Source organism: Marmota marmota, unplaced genomic scaffold, assembly GCF_001458135.2.
Source record: "Marmota marmota marmota unplaced genomic scaffold, marMar, whole genome shotgun sequence".
NCBI classification, from domain to species: domain Eukaryota; kingdom Metazoa; phylum Chordata; class Mammalia; order Rodentia; family Sciuridae; genus Marmota; species Marmota marmota.
The window spans coordinates 38,356,601-38,378,492 of record NW_026000108.1 but is presented as its reverse complement, the minus strand read 5'-3'; the positions used below and the strand labels follow the sequence as shown (position 1 = coordinate 38,378,492).

The following is a 21,892-nucleotide window of genomic DNA, read 5'->3' as shown; positions in this document are numbered from 1 at the left end:
CTTCCAAGTCCCTGGGATCATAAGTGTGTGTCATCATGCCAGGCTAAGAATTGTGGTCCTAATGACATAAGGACTAATATAGTCAGAACATTAATTACTCATTTGTTGTACTCCCAGTTAGTACATAATAGTCTCCGTGTGGGAATACTATCAAAAGTTGTCTTTCTGACTTTTTTGCTTAATACCTGGTCTGTGAGATTTTCTCCTGTTGTATGAAACAGTAGGTTTTTTTCATTGATGTACATTATTCCATTGTGACATACTGCCATTGCTCTATCCATTCTGCAGTGGAGAGCAATAATGAATCGATTTGGCATGTATATATCTTGTATATCTCTTTTGGTGGACATAATACACTTTTTTTTTCCTCTTGGATATATACTTAAGAATTGAATTTGCATTTTTTTTTGGACATAAGGTGTATTCCCTTATGTAGGAATGTTTAGTCAAAAATACTGTGTATGTACTTGTAATCTATTGCTGTCTAACAGATTACCAGATAACGTAATGGCTTGACAACACAGTAAGCATTATAACCCAAAGATGCTGTGGTCCCATTTCTTGGGGACAGCTTAGTTGAGTGCCCGTAACCCAGAGTTGATAATAAAGCTGCAATCGAGGTGTTTCTAGGGCCATATTCATCTCAAGGCTCAATTGGAGGGGGCCCAATGAGTCTTCTGGGCTATTTTCCAACACACTCATGTGATTTTTGGCAGGTTTCAGGTCCTTTATGGCTCTTGGCCAAAATTCCTTGGGTTTCTCTGTAGGGTAGCCAACATGGGTAGCTGGTTGTTAGTTTGTAGTAGGGTCAAAGGGTAAATGATTTTGCAATTTTACTAGACTTTGCCAAATTCATTGCCCCTCTTTGTGTTCTCACCAGTAATGTGGGTACCTATTTGTCTATATTTAACTTTGTCAAAAAAATATGTTGTCAAACTTTTGGGTGTTCTGTCAAATGATCTCATTGTAGGCTAATTTCCATCCCTCATCACATGTGAGATTGAATATCTTTTTATCTGGTCAAGAGGCATTTGCATTTCTTTTTCTGTTAGATGTTCATTTCTTTTTTCTTTTTCTTTCTTTCTCTTTGGTACTAGGATTTGAACCCAATGGCACTTAAACCACTGAGCCATGTCCCCCAGACCTTTATATATATATTTTTTTATTTTGAGATAGGGTCTTGCTAAGTTGCTTAGGGCCTTGCTAAATTGCTGAAATGGCTTTGAACTTGAGATCCTACTGCCTCAGGCTCCTGAGCTCTGGGATTCTCTGTTTGTTGGAGTTTTCTATTTTGTAAACTCTATACAATTTTTAATGTCAACCTTTTCTATTTTCTTCTTTCTGACAGTTAAATAGATATGTTTTCTAATCCTTTTGGCTTTATTGTTTTCTCATCCTTTCCTATTAATGCTATATTTATTCTTGGGCTAAGTGACCATTTGTTATTTGATGAGTCCATGTACATAGTTTGGACCTATCCCACTAGTATTTCAGATGATAGAATTTGACTTTGTACACAAGCTTGAGTTTCCTGTCTTCCGTTTATCACATAATGGAATGACCATTTTTCTAATTGAGAAATTGAAATGACCTTTTGTGCCTTTATTTATTATTAATTCAACTAGTATTTGTTGAACACTTACCAGGTTTCACATACTGGGCTTGGCACTAGGTAACCAATATCCATCATCTCAGTTCTCAGGGAATGTTCTAACAGGGAGTCCATATTAAACAAACTCAGGTCTATGGGTGTGGTCAAATATTTCAAGAGAGATTTAAGTATTGAGACACCTTATTAGATTGGAAAGAATATAGATTGCCTTTATGACAGTTTAAATGATATTTGAACTGAAATTTGAAGGACAGTAAGGGTTAACCTGCTTAAAAAAAAGAAATCAGAGTGCCATTTTCCCCGACAGGAAGCAGTGAGGAAGGATGCTGAGGCAGGAAGAGTTGAACTTCTAGGAAATGAAGATTGGTTGGGTGGGCTTGTAGGGAGAAGGGGGTGGAGGGGAGTGAGATGTCATCTTATTTGCTTGGGGAGAAAGGGCTCTCTGATTATGGTGGGTGTGGTCCGCTAGAGGGAGGGGTGTGTGTGTGTGTGTGTGTACCCATGTGCAGAAGTTGGTCAGAAGCTGGGTTGCAGACTCTGGTAGCAATTGTGAAAGGTGACAGTGCCTTGTTTGTTCAGTTCTGTTTTTTCTTTCAGTTCTACCTTGGGCCTATGCCTGTTCCCATTGGTTTTCTGTGTCCATTGCCTTATTTTAAAAAGATGTCTCTGGACTACTCCCATTTTAAAAAACTGGTCTCACTGTTTTGGTCCCTGTTCTTCATCCAAACTGCTTCATGAAATATTTAGAAATGATGGGTCCGTTCATATATTGCTTTCTCAAACTCGTGGTGGCTCCTTCATTGGGGAAGAGTGAAGTAACTGAAGGCTTTATCATTTTCTTTAGGCTTCAAGGTCTACTCTTGTGAGACTATGTCCTTTTAGGCAGCCCGAGACTGGTGGTTTTCTACCTCTTTTCTTAGCTGACCTGCAATTTCCCAACTTCAGTCATGACATCTCTGCCCCTAGAACCCTCTACCTCCTCCCTGCTTTTTTGTTGTTTCCTGAAGGCTCTGCATAGCTCCTGACTGTTCCCCTAATCCCTTTTAGATCCCTTCACTCAGATTGATTTTTTTTTTTAACCCACCTACCCTATTTTCCTTATTGATAGTCAATTCTATGGTTCACCATAGTTTTTATTAAATCAGAAACATTCATATATTTATTTGGAACTCAATTGTATATTTTTAATTTTCATAACTGATTAGGGACTCTAGACATTTATTGAGTTGTTTAAGATTAGAGAGATCAGTCATGGAAATCTCTTATAAGAAAGACAAATCTCAAGCATGGTTTTACAGATATCATGAATAGAACCTTCAAAGAGTGACCTCATTCAGAGAGAAAAATCTCACTTGCCCTTTGAAGCAACCTTTACAGTTCTGTGCACATCAAATAATATTTATGTTCTCTATACTGGTTTGATGAAAGTATGTTTCTATGGCAGTGTCAGAGAGTTCTTATGACTTAATGGGAGTAATGACATTTGTAGAAAATTAAATGTTTGATTTCCATGGTAGCAGATAATGGCCAATAAAGTCATGAATACGTAGCATATTTAAATGTACTTCTGCTTTTATCTGAAACATCTCGTGGACTAATTGTCCACCTGGATTGCTTCTTATGTATCTTTCTAGGTCAAGTGTAAGAGTCTGCATATTGACAGAGTGCTGTACTTGATTCTCGTGCTTGATTTTGTTTGTACATCAGGGCCAGCCAGCGGGTTTCTTCTGTTAAGAGAAGGGCACTGTCATTCACTGCCCCATAGCTTGCAAAATGGTTTTAGGTACTCTTTTTTTTTTTTTTAAGTCCTCACAGTTTTTCCTCTGTTTCCATTTCTCTTTTCCTGTCTCCCTTTCTACCTGTAAATGAATTTAATTCACATTCTCCAACTTATAATGTCTTAGCACTGTGTAACTGTACTGTATACATGTACATGTGTTGCCTCCGTATGAGGTCATTTCTCTGAAATTATAAATTATAATGATTCTTTTACAGATTTATCTTACATATGAATTTTCAGATATTAATCTAAACTTGTTTCAACTATATTAACTAATAAAAGTATTTTGATTGTATTATTTAAAAATACAATCTTAATAGAAATTTTAAATGAGTTTGTTTAAGATTAAATTAGGATACCAAGTCTTAGTTTCTGGACTATGTTTTTTAAGTTTTAAAAAAACTCTTTTGAAATATTAACTGGGTAAGTGTTTATAGGTAAAAATTGAATTTTTGGTACTGTGATCGTCAATCATAATGCATTTAGTTTGGAGTGATGAAGGTTTTTATTTTAAAATGGAGAGTCTATAAAACCAAAAATATTCCATTTTAGCTCTTGGTTTGACAGCTTTATGAAAGGCTTAAGAGATAAAGATGTCACAAGTGAAATACTGCATTCCACATAGGATTTATGTAACTAGTAGTGATGGTGAAAAACCTGGTGAGGTGGGAGAAATGACTCAGTTCCTCACTTTGCCCTCTACAAGTCTTGTTTCCTCTCCCATTTTAAGTCCCACATAAGAACTAAAGCTTCAAGTATAATCATGGCATTAATTCAGAAGCTGGATATATTAAAAGCTAAGCTTTTTTTTTTTTTTTTTGTGATAGCTATATTTGTGCCATATTGGAACTTTCTACCTCCTTGTTCTAGGATGGTTTGGGAGGGCTGGTGTTGGAGCGGGTGAGTCACACCACACCACGCATTCCTCAAGGTTGTGGGCTGTGTCCTTTCCCTAGTTGTGAGCTTCACTGTCTAGAGCAGTGCCTGGAGTACAGCTGGGCTCTCCTCATCTGTTATTCTGTATCTGGCATCAGGTTTCCACAAAGCTTTAAAAATCTAGTTTTTGCCTTTTTGCTTTCCTCTGATGAATCTTCCAGGTAACATTTGCATCTAGCTTTAATGTGATTTAAATGTGTATTACACTCTTTAATGAGAAGAGGAGTATAACCAGGATTGGAATATTGGTCTAGAGACAACATTTGGAAGGTTTATTCTGATGACCTTGAACTCCACTAAACTGAGCCAGTATTCTGTATCTGGCATCAGGTTTCCACAAAGCTTTAAAAATCTAGTTTTTGCCTTTTTGCTTTCCTCTGATGAATCTTCCAGGTAACATTTGCATCTAGCTTTAATGTGATTTAAATGTGTATTACACTCTTTAATGAGAAGAGGAGTATAACCAGGATTGGAATATTGGTCTAGAGACAACATTTGGAAGGTTTATTCTGATGACCTTGAACTCCACTAAACTGAGCCAGGGACCAAAAATTCTTTCAACATAGAGCAGTAACAAAGTGAAAGGGGCATGTGGGGACTTGGAAGAAAAAGGCTGATTTTAGTGGAGGAATTTTCATTTTTAAACCCCACATATGGCAACTGATCTCTTGTATATTCTTGTCAGGTCTTCCCTATAATATAGTAACTATTAATATGGAATTTTACAGCTGATTGAATTATCACAGTGTTTAAACTATTAGCATTGGTCTTTGGGAAGCACTTGTTTTAGGTTGAAGATTATTTTAAGAATGTTGACTGAAACAGGGAACTGTCATTTTATAAAGTTGTTCAATGGACTTTAAGTATTTAGACATCAGAAAAGGATTGACTTAATCTTAAAATAATCTGATTTGTTGATCATAGTATTTCCCTTTTTTTCCTATTTTTACTTCAAAAAGGTAAATTTATTCTTTGCTTTTCATGAAACATTTTTAAAAAATCATGTTAAGTTTAATTATTTATTTTTGTTCTGAGATTCGAAATCAATGTAAGAACATATTGAAAGCATAACTGCATTTTTATTACTTAATCTCATGTAATTCCTGGAGAAGAGTTTATTCTTTTAAAACATAAAAGAATTCACATTGGATACCACACCTTGGCCCACACCTGTAATCCCAGCAACTCTAGAGGCTGAGGCAGGAGGATCACAAGTTTAAGTCCAGCTTCAGCAGCTTAGTGAGGCCCTAAACAAATTGATGAGACCGTGTCTCAAAAATTAAACAAACAAAAAAAAGGGGCTGGGGATGTAGCCAAGTGGTACAGTGCTCCTAGGTTCAATCCCCAGTACCAAATATTTAAATAAATCCTGATGTGCAGTATTATGATTCATTTTCTAGTTTTGTCAGTTTCCATATCTATAAAGCTGAACATTTGCAAAAATTATGAATTTGTTTGAGTTAAAATGAAGTAATATATGTAAAGCACCTAACCTTGTTGGCCACACATAATAGGCTCTCAGTAGTTAGTGGTTGTTTTGTCATTATTGAGTACTTAGTTAATCTGGATCTGTAGGGCTGCTTCTCGTGGTGTAACAAACCAATTCTGAATTCTACCCTCCTGTGTTTGTAACTTTCTTAGGCTTTATTCTTCACAGTGGTTAATTCAGTCTATTTGTGGGGTGGGGTGGGGTGGGGTGGGGTAGGAGAGGACTTACTGACTTTTGTATTTGAGTCCTTTCAGAGTTGTTATGTGTACTGGTGTGAGGAGGATTAAGCTTTGTGGTATGTTCTATATGATCATCCATCGTGACCAAACTGATTTGGAATGTTGTTTTGTTACTGACTTTGAAATGTCTTGTTTTCTGTACAGAGAATGTGGCTTTGAATAAATTGCTTATTATCCTTTACAGATTTCTAGAGTGAGAGGAACTGTCAATTGGTGTAAATCCTGCCCAGCACAACACTTTCTTTCATAAACGTGGGGAGAAGGCAATAGCAAGATAAGCACTTTTTGGGGTGGAGCCAGGAGCTGTTGTGTAACTCACAGGGTACATGGTAGCACCAGCTCTGGGGGCCTGTCACGCTGGGAGTTAGGGCTGGAGGCTCACAGTGAAACAGCCTCGTTTATTGAACCTGAATGTTACTTAAAGGGCATTTAAAAAAAGAACAGCTAGCTGGCTCCGAAAAGAGAAGCAAGAAGCCATTGTGCAGTTACAGATTGTTGCTCCAGTTAGTCTTTGGTAACCATGTCTCCAGTGGTGTCTCTCCTGTCCCCTCCTTTACTCACACTGATGACTGTCTCCTTGGTACCTGACTGTGGCTGGAATGGGTTTAATTCAAGTATCTGAAACCTATTGCACGATTTCTCTTGCAGATTGCCTGCCAATGCCTCAATGGTGGTGGATGTATCTAAGTGTCATTTAATGCAGATTCTAGGCGCTCAAGTTGACCCTCACTATGAATGTTAAACTCCTGTGCCCTCTGCCTCTTGTGGAAATGCCCCATCATTAACTGGTTCAGGGATGTTTTGAATTTAACAATTCTTTAATGAAAAACCTCTAGAGGGACTATTTAAATCCCAGTAGCTCCCCTTCTTGCAGTTTTTCTTCTCTTCTTCTCTTCTTTTTTAAAGTTCTTCTCAATGAAGCTTTTTAGAAATGTGTTTCATTTTGGTTAGTAATAATGAACATTTAGAAATTCAAGAGAAGGTGAGATGTAACCTAGAGCTTGAATTTTAGCATTGTCCCCTGTTAAAATGCATTCTTTTTTGAAGTACCACAAATGTTTATAAACATTGTCCACATTTAAATATCAGAAATTATATTAATTTTGGTAAAATTCTTGATTTTTTTCCAAATAATTTTAATTTGGAACCTTGAAATATTGGAAATTGTAGGTCAAGCTTATGGAAAGGAAGTGAGATTTATAATTTTCAGGTTGTTATGAAAAACCTATCTTTTATCGTAGGTTTTTCTTTATTGTTATATAAAAAGTATAGGGACTTACCCTATTGTCCTCCTCATACTGTATTGTTCTCATGTATTGTGATGGAAAATAGGAATTTTAAGTAGACTTCTTTTTTTGGGAGGGAGGCACCAGGGACTGAACTCAGGGGCACTCAGCCACTGGGCCCTATTTTGTGTTTTATTTAGAGACCGGGTCTCACTGAGTTGCTTGGTGCCTTGCTTTTGCTGAGGCTGGCTTTGAACTTGTGATCCCTCTGTCTCAGCCTCCCGAGCTGCTGGGATTATAGTCGTGCTCCACTGCACCAGCCTTAAGCAGACTTCTTTTTAATTCTTACTCTATGTTAATTAAACCATAATGGTTTATTGCAAATTAATGTATATGGGAAAATCCCTAACATTATTGAAAAAAACAAAAGGGGAAAGAAAGCTTTTTTGGAGAAAACTATTAAGACTACAGAAGAGGAGACCATGTGAGACAGGTCCATGGTTGGGTTGTGACAGCTTCCGGTCGTTCCTTCGCTCACTGTTATTTTTCTTTTGTCCTGGGACTGTGTTTTGCTCATTAATAATGATATCATTAATCAGACAGGGAAAAAATAGTACCATTGAAACCAAAAGCTGGTAATCAGCTTGAATTTTAGAATAATATTAGAATGAATAGTGATTACCATTTATTGTCAAACTAACCAGCAAACTTTGCTCCTTCAAGCCTAGAAATGCTGTTTAACCTTTTGCTCTGACAACCTGCCTCCCAGGTAAAGTGTTTTCTGTACAGAAATCAGTAATGCTTCCCACAGTACATCTAAAGAAAAGATGTGCAGAGAGGTAGGTTTCATTATTATTATTATTATTTTTATGATGATGATGATACTGGTCTTGTTCACTTGCCTCTGGATACAAATAAAACACTTTGGTGGCTGTGTTAATCTGTAAGTATTGTTTGTGATATGCCTAACTTAGTACCAAGATGAGACTTAGGCAACAAGAGAATTTGGATTATTTAATACTCGTACATAATAAAACGACTTATCAAATATTCATGTGGGCACATACAGAGGCATAATTGTATTCTTGTAATGCACAATATAAATACTAATATTGTTTTGGAGAATCAGCATGGTATGCTGAAGCCATGGTTTAGAAAAATGCATTGTAGTATGTTTTTATCTGTGGGAATTACTGGCAAGTATAATCAAGATTCCAAATACTGTAGTTGTTTACTTCCTTTTTGATTTTGGCTTAAATATTTTAGGTCTTGTTTTTTTTTATAGTGACTAAACTATTATTCTTGTAATATCTATGGTAGAAATGAACCATAATTGCTTTATAGGAATTATTTTAATCATTATGTCTACTTTTATTTTAATTTATTTTTTTGTAGTTGTAGATGGACAGCATGCCTTTATTTAATTTATTTTTTGTATGTGGTGCTGAGGGTTGAACCCAGTGCCTTGCACATGCTAGGCAAGTGCTCTGCCACTGAGCCCCAGCCGCAGCCCTCATTATATCTACTTTTAAAGATATATTTAAAAAACTATGTCCTCACGCTTAGACTAGTTTAAAAACATATTTAAGATGGGTGTGGTGGCACATGCCTGTAATCTCAGTGACTCTGGAGGCTAAAGCAGGGGGATCAAAAGTTCCAGTCCAACTTCAGCATCTTGGTGAGACTCTTGTCTCAAAAAATAAAAAGGACTGGGGATGTGGCTCAGGGTAAAGAGCCCTTGGGTTCAATCCCCAGCACTCCCCTCTGCAACAAACAAACCAACAACCCCTCCAAGTTCACATGACCTCCATAAGCATTCCCTTTCCACAGCTTCTAGTTGTTTTGATGCATTTCTTCTGTCATGCTATTTCATCTGTAAATATTTTAGCACATATTTCTAACAAACAAGGAATCCCATTTTGTGACAGATAAAGTAAAATCTTAAGAACCTATTTGAAGAATGTACTGAATTTTGGAACACTAAAATTGTATATGGGCCTTAGAGTGATATATAGGAAAAACTAGATCCTTTAAATTGGAAGAAAGCGGTTGTACCAAAAAACAAGACAAAAGGCATGGAAAAAAAGGCAAGTAATAGCTTTTAGAGTACCCACTTAGAGGGAGTAGAAACTTGCATTTTTGAACAGCTGCTGTGTGTCTGCATTCCATACAGGTCAGTAGGGGAGCAAAGCCAAGTGCATTTCCTATCACTTGAGATAGCAGTTCTGTTTCAATACTTTTTCTTGAAGGAGAAAAAAATCAAAGTGTGTACAAAGACTGCCAATCAAGATATTTCCTGCAGTGTCTTCATTGTACAACAGTGAAGAACTGAACCTAATGCTCAGTGTTAGTGGAATGATTCAATGAGGATACCTTGACAAAAAATGTAACCACTAGAAATTATTCAATATAATTCCAACTAAAATTGTATAATGTTTAATGTGTATTAAAAGACCTGAAAAAAATTAACCCAGAAGTTAATTGGAATAAATAATGGCAGTCTGTAGGTATTAAAATTTTTATTACTTCCTTCGGAAATTGTTGCAATATTTGCCTAACATGTGATATATGTTAATAAATTATAACATTGAGTTTACTTGCTCTATTTCAAATACCGTTTAAGCATTTTTTATCTTTTACACTTAATTCTCACCATAGCCCTAAGAGATTCTATTATCCTTATTGCGTAGATGAGGAAATGGAGTCAGAGATTGAGTACTCTTGACAATTTTAGTCTCGTCTTCAGGATCTATTCGTTGCTCTTTTTTGGGTATTTTTTTATACCAGGAATTGAATCCAGGGGCACTTAACCACTGGGCCACATCCCCAGAACCCCTTTTTTTAGCTTTTATTTTGAGGGAGGGTGTCACTAAGTGCAGAAGCTGGCTTTGAACTTGTAATCCTCCTGCCTTGGCCTCCCAAACCACTGGGTTACAGGCTGTTCTTTGCTTTGAAACGTAATTTTATCTCTAACAGTTGGGAAGATACTATATGTATTGTTTTGTGTTTGCTCTTACAAATATATGGTGAGTATTATGGTTGGGGTTATAGCTCAGCGGTAGAGTGCTTGCCTAGCACATGTGAGGCACTTGGTTTGATCCTCAGCACCACATAAAAATAAATAAATAAAGGTATCATGTCCATCTACAATAAAAAAAAAATTTATTTTTAAAAAAAATTTGAGACAGAGTTCCACTAAGTTGTTTAGGGCCTCACTGAGTTTCTGAATCTGTCCTTGAACTTGCAATCCAGTACCAGCCTCCCAAATTGCTGGGATTACAGGTTTTGCCACTGCACTAGGCTAGCTTTTTCCAAATTAATAACATTTCATCTTATGAATATATTATGACTTTTTTCCAACTGGCCCTCTGTTTTTGTTCTTTGCATTCTGCTGCAATATTCTGTTCATAGAGATAACAGTAAACAAATCTTTGCAAATAGATTTGTAATGGCATTTCTGATTATTTTTCTAGAATTGGCTTTGGAAGGGGCATTATGGGGTAAAAAATCATAAAAATTTTGAAGTCTTTTAATACACATTGTGAGATTGCAGATGACAGATCATCATCCTTAAGTTTAGAGAAGTTGTTTTGGAGCAATAAATTTGGGAGATATAGGGGATCTAAACCATCAATGGGATGAATGCTTTCATAGTTTCTCTTGAGGAAGAAGTTGGGCTTCTCTAAGCTTGTTGGATGCAGTAAATTGAGGTGAAGAGGAAAGACAAATGTGGGACACTAAACTGTGATCCTGTACCTGCCTTAGGACCTTGAACTAGCTACTCTTCCCTGCTCCCCTTCTCTAAAGTTTTTTTTTTTTTTTTTAAATAGTACTGGGGATTGAACCCAGGGCCTGTGCATGCAAGGCAGGCACTCTACCAACTGAGCTATATCCCCAGATCCCCCCTTTTTATGGACATTATTTTATTCATTTATTTATATGCGGTGCTGAGAATGGAACCCAGTGTATAACATATGTGAGGCAAGTGCTCTACCACTGAGCCACAACCCCAGCCCTCTCTAACTTAAAATTTTGATGAAACTGGTAACCCTTTTATTTCAAGTTGTTCTATAAAGACATAAAATATGCCTATCAAATTTGCATGAATATTTTTTTGTTTTTGATCTTACTGGAACTTAAAATCATAACTAGGTAGAGCAATTTCCATTGTATAATTTTTTAAGCTATAGATATGAAAGGTGTAACATTGAATAGAGACCATAATGATGCTTGAAAGGGTTTTTGATGTTGCATATTTTAAAGAAAATAATTTTTTAATGCATAACATGTTATCTTTTTGTAAAAAGCAAGAACTGAAAATTTTTGGTTAATTGATAGTTTCTGTTAATAGTTAAGCTTTACTGTGTTTCTCTTGAGCATATCTTCTTTCAGAGATTTTAGGGGAGACTTTTGCAAAGACTCTAACTGTAGGTTTGGGTGGGGAGAGGGATGTTTTGGCTTAAGGGAGCCCAGAGAATAAATGAAATCAGAAAGTCCCTTATATGAAGCTATGGAAGACATTAGGATCGATTATTCTGGAAAGCCCAAGATCAATAAAGGGTAATCTGATAACCTGGAAATTCATGAGAGGTACAAATGGAATAAATAAGCATTCTCATTGAATTTGAGGGCTCTAAGTAGTTAAAAGAGCAAAAAAGTAGTACTGCCCTTCACGATGAATAGTAAAATTGTGAAACTATCTCCTATAAATAGTAGGATTAGAAAGGAAGTATAAAGAGGATTTTAATCAGAGTTTTAATCCATGATTAGTGGTTAGATTACAAAGGCACAAAACTGTGTAAAATTAGATAAGTGTGCATTTTGGGATGACAAATCTTCATTTTTTTCAGATTTGCAAAGAAATAACTTTAAAAAGCTTGAACTCGGGGGATAGTAGAGGATAGGAAAGGCAGCAGAATACAACAGACACTAGTATGGCAATATGTAAATCAATGGATGTGTAACTGATGTGATTCTGCAATCTGTATACGGGGTAAAAATGGGAGTTCATAACCCACTTGAATCAAAGTGTGAAATATGATATATCAAGAACTATGTAATGTTTTGAACAACCAACAATAAAAATAAAAAAATAGTCAATAAAAAAAAATAAAATAAAAAGCTTGAACTCCCACTTTAAGTAAATTCCAAGGCTAGGGATTTTTGTTTTATTCACTCTTTTGTCCCTGGTTCTTGGCAGATAGTTCTGTCTATAAATATTGGTTGAGTGTATGATTTCTGTTAATTTATGTGAGGAATAGTTACAGTAATAGATTTTTAGAAGTTAGGGGTAGAATTATATTCCAGAGATACAGACTGACAGTGCATTCCACATTGATGTCTTACTGGGCTACTATGTAGAGTGGAGAGCATTTGTATGATCATTTTTGGTCAAATTCCATTTTTTCCCCCTGTGCCAACATAGAAATACAATAAGAAATTATTCTAAAAATATGTATTAATTCACTAGTATATAAGAAAGTTTGTACTCTGGTGTTATTTTCATTTAATTCAATAATAAAACCTTCAAGGAAAACTTTCCCTTAAGATTGTGAATGGAAAATTTGCTGGTTGTTTCCCTAGATCAAGTTGTATGACAGTAACTGCTGTTCTGACTCAAAGTGTGAAATCAACAAAATGTTGACAAATTTACCTGCAGAGAACATTGCTTTATCAGCAGGAGATTTGGATTTTTGCAGTGAAGCCCAATTATTCTAGCTCAATATCATTATACAGCATTTTTTTAGCAGGTCATGTAATCTGTGATTGCGTTAGTATGTTTCCATACTTCTTAAAAAGAATGGCTGAGAGAAGCTTAAAAATATAAAGCTGTTTAAAAATTATAAAAGTTAAAAGATTATAAAGATTATAGCTTTTCTAAAATGATCAGAGAAAAAGTGAATTGTTTAAAGATTAAAGTGTGATACTACCATTGTTATGAATCATGGGTGTTCTTTGGTAATTATAGGGATGACCATGAATTATTTAATTTAATGATTTTTGCCAATCACATTTAAAATATATTTGAATAATGACTTACTATCAATCCTTGATTATTCATGAGTAGATTTTTCATGTTTTGTACAATCTTTGGTAGATTAAAAAATTACTGTCTTTTCTGTTTTCCATAATTATTTTGGTATTATATAGGAGCACTGATTATTTTAAATGTATATGAAAACTATAACATCCTTACTCTCAAAGGCTGTCAGAATATTTACATCATCTTACTTTTCTGCATCATTTTAAAAGGCCTCCCAAGAGTCCCACATTAATTTAAAAGAGCAGGAATTGGCCTTTATAGATGTCATGTCTTGCAGTGTAGTTTCTCTCTTTGGTTGAAAATATGATGAATTTTTAGGTCACCACATATTCTGGTATTGAAAGTATAATACAAAATACATTTGAAGTCAAATTTAGAGCTTCGAGCTGGAATCTTTGATGTAATTTTCCCTTGTCTTCTTACCCAGTGGGGTAGTCCTTTCTGTGACATGCTACAGGAATGGTAGCATTCCTGATAGCCTTTGCCTAAAAACTCTGAGCAGGGATTCTAGCCCTTTAAGAAGTTGACTTTGTATTAATTACATAATAATTGAGTCATTCTTTACTGCTGAGCTCAAATCTACATTGTGCTAGGCACCAGAACTTCCTTGCTCTCCTCTTCTAATTATGAAGTATTCCAAGCATACAGACAAGTATTAAGAATACTTTAATGAATATCACTGAAATTCATTCACTCTTAACTTTTGGTGCTTCTTCAGTTATTATGTACTCTGTTATATCAGAAGTTCATGGAATCAGATGTCTTAGAAAAATTAAGATAATTAAATTTGCAGCATTATTGGTTGTTTAAAAAATTCTTTTCAAAAAGGAAATGAAGTTAATGTATTACCTGAATACTCATTCAACTTTCTCTTTTACACTTTTTGGACTAAAGTGAAGCAAGGCTGTCCCTGGAGGGCCTTATTTGCCCTTAGGTTCTTCCAGGCACCAGAGCTGAGCTGCTGTTCTTTATTTTTATTGCACATGGAAGTGTCTAGATTTATAGTCCCACTGCAGGTGAAAAGTCTTGCCCTTCAAATCATCCGTTATTTGGCTATTTACAATCTTCTTTTTAGTATTGTCAAATACCAGCTGACCTCCTTGTTTATTTGACCTTTTTCTTAAATTAGAAATCACAGCATTTGATCACATAAACAGCAGACCACATACAGTTAACCTAACCTCTCTGACCTTCACTATCTCAAAAGTAGTATTATAAAAGTGATGTAACAATTACTTTTCTTTTAGATAAAATATTCTCCAAATCAGTCAAGTGAAATGAAAATTCCTTGTTAAATAATGTGTATGTAGACAAGATGAAAAAGTGATTAATATGCAAGAAAGCTGTCCCAAACCAACCAACCAAACAAAACAGCCCTCAAAACAAATAAAAACTCTTCAAAACCTAGCCTTGCCAGAAATTATTACTACAACCTCTAAAGAAACTAGAGAAGTATGATTCAAAGTGTTTTCAATGTAACCAAAAGACATTTTTTTAAAAGCTGAAAATAGGAAGGCTGCATATCTACTGAAGAAGTATTGAAAAATTCTGAGAGGATGTAGAGAAAAAGAAACACTTTTATACTGTTGGTGGTGTTAATTGTAAATTTTTGGTATAATCACTATGGAAATCTGTATGGAGGTTCCTCAAAAGACTAGGTATGGCTGGCGTAGTGGCTCATGCCTATAATCCCAGTGGTTTAGGAGGCAGAGGTAGGAGGATTGTGAGTTTAAAGCCAGCCTCAGCAATGGTGAGGTGATAAACAACTCAGTGAGACCTGTCTTCAAATAAAATACAAAATAGAGCTGGGGATGTGGCTCAGTGGTTGAGTGCCCCTGAGTTCAATCCCCAGTACCAAAAAATAAAAAAAAAATAATAAAAATGACTAGTCATGGAACTACCATATGATCCAGCTATACCACTACTTGGTATTTATCCTACAAAATTAAAGTCATCATACTATAGTGATACATGCACACCCCTGTTTATAGCAGCACAGTTCACAGTAGCAAACTATGGAACCAGTCTAGGTGTCCATCAATAGATACATGGATAAAGAAAATATATGATATATATACACAATGGAGTTTTATTTAACCATTAAGAAAAATGAAATTATCATTTACAAGAAAATGGATAGAACTAGAGACCATTGTGTTAAGTGAAATAAGCCAGAATCAGAAAGTCAAGTGTCATATGTTTTCTCTCATATGTGGAAGTTAGGAAAAAGGAAAAGAAAGTTGGGGTTGGGGATCTCATGAAAATCAAAGGGAGATCAGTAGAATAGAGGAAAGGGACCGGGGTCCAGAAGCAGGAGAGAAGGAGAAAGTGCTGGAGAATGATATTGGCCAAATTATATTGTTATATTGTGTGCCTGTAGAAACATGTAATACTGAACCCACCATTATGTACAAGTGTAATGCAAAGTGTAAATGAATTTGTGTTTTGCTGTTCACCAGATTTTGGGCTTTGAAAATTTGACCTTAGTCACGATTAGTTATCCAGTCCTCTGAGTACACAGGCTATATTACATTTTTATAACTGGACTGAATGATTTTCAGATTAAGAATTTTAAGTACAAAGTTAATATTTCAGAGAGCTAACTCCTTCTGTTACAAACAAAAGGGACGAGACTGGTTATGATTTTAAATGAGGGTTCTTTGAGGGCTGATGCTGTAGCTCAGTTGAAGAGCACTTGCCTAGCATGTGAGAGATCCTGGGTTTCATACCCATTACTGCAAAAAAAAAAAAAAAAAAATCGGTCTTCAGCCAGGCATGATAGCAACTGACTATAATCCCAACAACACAGAGGCTGAGGCAGGAGGATAACAAGTTACAGGCTAGCCTCAATATAGGGAGTCCCTGTCTCAAATTAAAAAGGGCTGGAGGAGTAGTTCAGTGGTAGAGTGCTCCTGGGTTCAATACTCAGTATAAATAAAGACTAATTTGAGTCTTACTTAACTATTGAAAAATGTTGAGACCTTTAATGGTAGTAAAATGGTAGTGAAACATAATGTGCATGAATACATGTGAATCTTTATAAATTGTAAAGAACAATTCCATTGGTTTTATTCTTAATAGCCATCAAAATAGTTGCAGGTCTGTATAGTAGTTCACAGTCCATGATCCCCTCAGAGTTACGATAATTATAGACTTTGAAAAATGTACATCCCAACTTTTATCTGTAAATGGGATAAATAGTAGACTTGGTGTGTGTGTGTGTGTGTATGAACATTTTTTTTTTTTTTGCAAATCTATATTTATTTTAGTGAATAGAATAATAACAGTGTTAAAATGTTACTGAGTTAAGGCATTGGTATATGGATTCAATCATTAGCTAGTAAGCATTACTTATTACAAAGGAAAAAGGGAGGAAGAAAACTATAGATTAGAAGAGATTGAAGGGAGACAGTTACCATTGCCTGTATGGGTTTCCTTTAGATTTGGGTTAGAAACTATTAAAAAGTCATTTATAAGACTGGTGTGACTCAGAGGCTGAGTCAAGAGGATCACAAGTTTGAGGTCAGCCTGGGCCACTTAGCAAGATCCTGCCTCAAAATCAAAAATACAAAGGGCTGAGGATGTAGCTCAATGGTAGAGCATCACTGGGTTCAGTCACCAGTGGGGAGGCTAAGGATGAGTGAAAGATATTTGGGAAAATTTAACCACTGACTGGTAGTTGATGTTATAAAATAATTATTATTAATATACTGTAGGTATTAAAATGGGATTGGCTTATGTTGAAAAAGTAAATCTTTATTATTGATACATACTGAATTTTCTACATGTGTCTGAAATTTGCTTTGGGATAATCCAGAGTGTGTGGTATGAAAAGATAAATAAAGATATAAATGAAACATGATATTCTGAGTTAATTGTTGAAGCTGGAACTAATGGGATAGGGGTTCATGATACCAGTGAATAATTTTGCATTAGTTTGGAATTTTTCATAGTAAAAACTGAGAGAAAATGTAATGCTGTGTTATTGAATGAGGATGACTGCAGCACCAGGTAACTAATACAAAAGAATGCATACGACTAACACAAATATGCATTTATTACAAACATAGCTGATGTGTAAATATGGTGTTTTGTTTTTCTTTAGAGCTGAAGCCATTCATTTGAGTCTTGGATGATTCACATCTAAATGCTTCATTCTCAAAACTGCTCAAGTCACACAGTCAGAATTAGATGATCCACATTACCACCAAGAAATTACTGTCTTCAGTGACACAGACGGTAAGATTATACTAAATATTCTAAAGGCTAAATAGTGACTAAGGTCTAAAAGGGTTTTTGAATGTTGTATTGTGGCTTCAAGTTTCAATTATAATTCCTTGATCCCCTTGAAACTTGTGTTAGTCTGGTTTCTATCACTCTAATGAAATATGTGAGATAATTGACTTATTAAGAGAAAAGGTTTGTTTTGGCTCAGAATTTGGGAAGTTCTATCTATGAACGATTGACCCCATTGTTTTGGGCCTGTTGTGTGGCAACATATGGTGGGAGTGTGTGGTGGAGTCAAACTACTCATTTCATGGTGTGGAAGCAGGAGAGGAGGGGACTGGAGTCCCACAATCCCCTTCAAGAACAAACGCCCAATGGCTTCCTTCCATGAGGCTCCACTTCTCAAACGCTCTACCACTTCCCAATAGTGCCCAAGTTGGGGCCAGTCCTTTAACACATGGATCTTTGGGGGACATTCAACATCAGATCCACAGCAAGTTCAAAGTTATGATGATTACCTAGCATGCTTTGAAATAGCAACCATAAATTAGATTTCATGTCATTTTCTCCTCAGAGATTCAGCAGCAGCAGGTACAGTGTTGTACTGGAATGCCCTGCTTTCTCCCTGGCTCCACATCTCAGGGTGGGTTCTTAGGAAGCTGGTGCTAAAAAAGAGTGTAGCTTGCAGGATGTTTATTAGGATTTGACACCTATGGAGAGGGGGCTGAGATAGGAAGCAGATTGGGCAGAGGAAACAGAACTCCAGTGAAGGCTCAATGAAGATTGGGCCGACCCTATAGGCAGTATTATAGCTGGAAGACTTGGTTTTCCTTCTTGGAGATGGACATGCGTCTCAGTGCCTTGGTTATCTTGCACAGATCATTATAAAAGTTGCATAGCAAGTATTTGTTGATTGAAGAAAGTCGAATGAAAGTGTGTGGTCTGTTGTATAACACCTTATGCTTTCCCCTTTACCTCAACCCCTTCCTTTCAGCAGTTGAAAGTGCCGTTGAGAACATTGAGGTTCACAGCTACACAGCTGGTTGTGCTGTGTATCATGAACAACACCAAGGTGGCTTCCCCTCTGTGATTAACGTGTGTTGTATACCACTGTGTTTCTGGGCTCCGTAGATAAGACCTGCACAGGACCTCAGGCAAACAACAGACCCAGGCTATATGGAACATGAGGCCATGTTCAGAGAGAGAAAGATGGAGCAAGTGAGTGTGTTTGGAAACACAGTGATAACTTTCAGGCGCAGTAAGGCACAGTTTGTGGTTCCCACCAGTTTTTTCCACCTTCTGGAAATTGGGTTGATTGGATATTAATTATGATCCTTCTAGGCTCAGGGGTTAAGAGAATGTGCTTCTTAAGCAAGCATTTTTGTAAAAGTTAGTGTTTTTTCCCTTGTAAGAGTCCTCTGCTTTAGGGTGAGAAATTTCTTTTAGTTGATTTCCTTGTTTTTCACCTCTGCAGAATTTGCATTAATCTTTTAAATATCGTCTGAGACTGCCTATTGTTTTGATGCTTGATTATAAAGGAACTTCAGATAACATCTTTTGAGTGAATAAAGTAAGGAATAGTCAACCTCATAAGTAATGTAGTAGAAGATAGGATGAAAGACTAAGTAATTCAGAACCAGACATTGACTTGTTTTTCTATTACAATCATTTTCTCCAATACCCCTAGAGATCATTTTTTGCTTCATCTTTAGAAATATGATATAAATACTTCATGTGTATTGGAAGAATGAGACTGTGAATGTGTTTTCACTAAGTGAATCTGATTTTTCAAGTTATTATTAAAACGTGTGTCTTTCGAAGTTACAAATGTGATTACTTAGGGCGTTCCTTCTTTCTCAGTTCCCTTTGTTTCTTTATTTCCTTCTTGTTCGCTTGGCACCCCCACCAGAGGGCAGGCAAAGGAAGGGATAGAAACAAATATTGCCTTTAAGTTTTCAAAGTCTTTTACAGGCACCCTTTCACTGGTCTCTTTTGTCATAGTTCTGGATTCCATTAAGGCAGTAGGATGAGCTACTTTCGCTATTTTAAAATATTAAGTAGAGTGCTCAATTATTTTGAAAATATATGTTACTGGTTACTGTGTTTATTGATTTTAAATATTTATACTTCAAATTACTCAAATTTATGTTCTTGGAGCCATCTGTTTGAAATTATGAGTTAAATTTTGGTAATTCATGCTAGAATTTCTACTACTACAACTGATAAGTCGATTTGATCTTAATAAGGAAAGTCGTTTTGAGTGTGCATTTAAAAGTACATCAGAATTTTCATAATACACTGTAAAGTTGTCAGTGATTCCTTTTCATGTATTGTGGAAGTTGTTGTTCCCAAGGTCTATAACTGAATTTTTACAATGGTAAGGATTATATGTTTTTAATGCAAGTAACTATTGAAGTGTAAAAGACACACCTCAGACCAAAGTAAATTTGTCTTTACATTATCCTAGTGAAGTCTAAATGTTAAAATGGATAGATATGAAATACTTTATGGTCTCAGTATTGCTGTTAACACCCATCACACAAGTATGTGTATATAGTCTGTTTGGTTTGTTATCAGCATGAACAGTCAATGTCCTAAAAATCAGCTTCCCAACAGCTGGCAGTTGACCTGCTGAGTTTTAGCACCGCCTAAATTCACATGACATTTCTTTGCTCTTTGACACAAATTGTGTCACTTAACTTCTCATCAAGGAAGTATACAGGCACCTTTTCTGTGTGCCTGTGACAGGGTCTAGTAATGTAGAAAAAGCTTAAAATGGATTTTTTAAAGAGAGTTGTTCCTCCCATTCTTTCTGGAGACATGGTTTTGGATACTAGAGATAGCATTCAGGAAAGTTCCCCAAAATTACTAAAGATGAGACGTCTCAGTTCGCTTTCATCAGAGAAGACAGTAGAGGAGCAAGATGGGAGCAATTTCTGTCACAGTCATTATGACAGATACCAACATCAGCAACTAGGTAAAGTAAAAATGCACTGCTTTCTATCCTCTCAAAAAAGGATTTTAGGAAACTAAAATTATTTTACAAGTATGAATTCTAGTGATCCTGACTCTTTATTTGAAAAGTCATGTTTAAACATTAAAAATGTTAATAAAGTAGCTATATAGTTGGCTTAAATTTTTTAATATTGAAATTTTTGCTTTGAGTTTAGAGGGAGACGTTTTTATGCTATAAAAAATTAAGATAAAACCATTAATAAAGTTGACAGTTTTGATTTTTGGAAAATATTTTGATGGTGATATATTTTAAAATATTATTGTTAAAACCTTTAGGATATGTAAGTAAAAAACTAAGACACTGAGTTTTTATCTATCATCATAGAAACAACTTAAATTTTGTTTAAAAAGTAGGTCTCACTGTTTAGTCTTAAAAACAGTGAATATTTGGTGTGAGTATTACAATTTTTTAGGGGCAAGTGTTGTAACTTGGTGGTAGAGCACTTGTGTAGCATGAACAAGGGCCTGGGTTTCATTCCCAGCCCTGGGTTGGGGAGTAGTCTTTGAATGTAAGATGATTACTTTGTATTGTAGTACTTTTGTTACAAAAATCAATTCTGCACATAGTAACTAACAAATGGAAAAAATTATTTTGTTTTAAAATTTCTGATTAAAATTGTTTGTATAAACAATTTTAATAAATAATAATATAAAATATTTAATAAATAATATAAAATATTCTTGTGAACTTTTATATTTTAGGGAGTAAATAGCTATTGTATAAATTAATGAAATATTTATTAGAAGAGGGTTTCTGTAAACCATCTGCAAGTTTGATATATATTATAGCTGTTTTCTATGCATATTTAAAAATGCACACAGTTTAAATATGCACATATTTTTAAACATGCATATACATATTTTTACTAGTAGAATCTAAATGAGATTTATTGTCCAAATGGTTCTGATACATTCTTTTTTTCAGTTAGTACATCATAAACATCTTTCTGTCTTATTTGAAGTGTGTTCCATTGTGTGACACAACGATTTGTCCAGCTACTCTTTCATTCATGAACATTTAGAATGACTAAATTTTAGCTATTAAAATAATTATGTAATTATTACTCAATTATGTATCATTTTATACCTTTAGATGATTGCTTCTTAGTATAAATTTCTATGCTCCTTTAAAATTTGGATAGAAGATGCTACGTTACTTTTAAAACGTTTCTCAGATTAGCCTCTTCAGGACAGGATATGAGAGTCCCTATTACTTTATATTCTCCCTAACACTGTTTTGTGGCAGTTTAAAAAGAGCTGTCTGTAGTACAAACCACAGTTTCTGCATTGAAAATATCAATTATGTAAAAGAATGAAGGAGTTTT

At 35.4% G+C, this 21,892-nt stretch overlaps 1 protein-coding gene across 10 annotated transcripts in view; it reads left to right on the top strand.

Annotated features, from left to right (window-relative positions):
• The window catches only part of Fryl (FRY like transcription coactivator), a 234,906-nt gene that overhangs the window by 45,181 nt on the left and 167,833 nt on the right, over positions 1–21,892 (top strand). For 7 of the 10 annotated variants that reach the window (XM_048784444.1, XM_048784443.1, XM_048784442.1 and 4 more), the window contains exon 1: positions 17,593–20,529. In XM_048784444.1, the coding sequence (XP_048640401.1) occupies positions 20,328–20,529 (202 nt within the window). In that variant the 5' untranslated portion in view covers positions 17,593–20,327. Of the gene's footprint in view, positions 1–17,430; positions 17,565–17,591; positions 20,530–21,892 lie in introns of those variants that run through there. The other 3 variants (XM_048784446.1, XM_048784439.1, XM_048784445.1) reach the window with 2 other exon arrangements.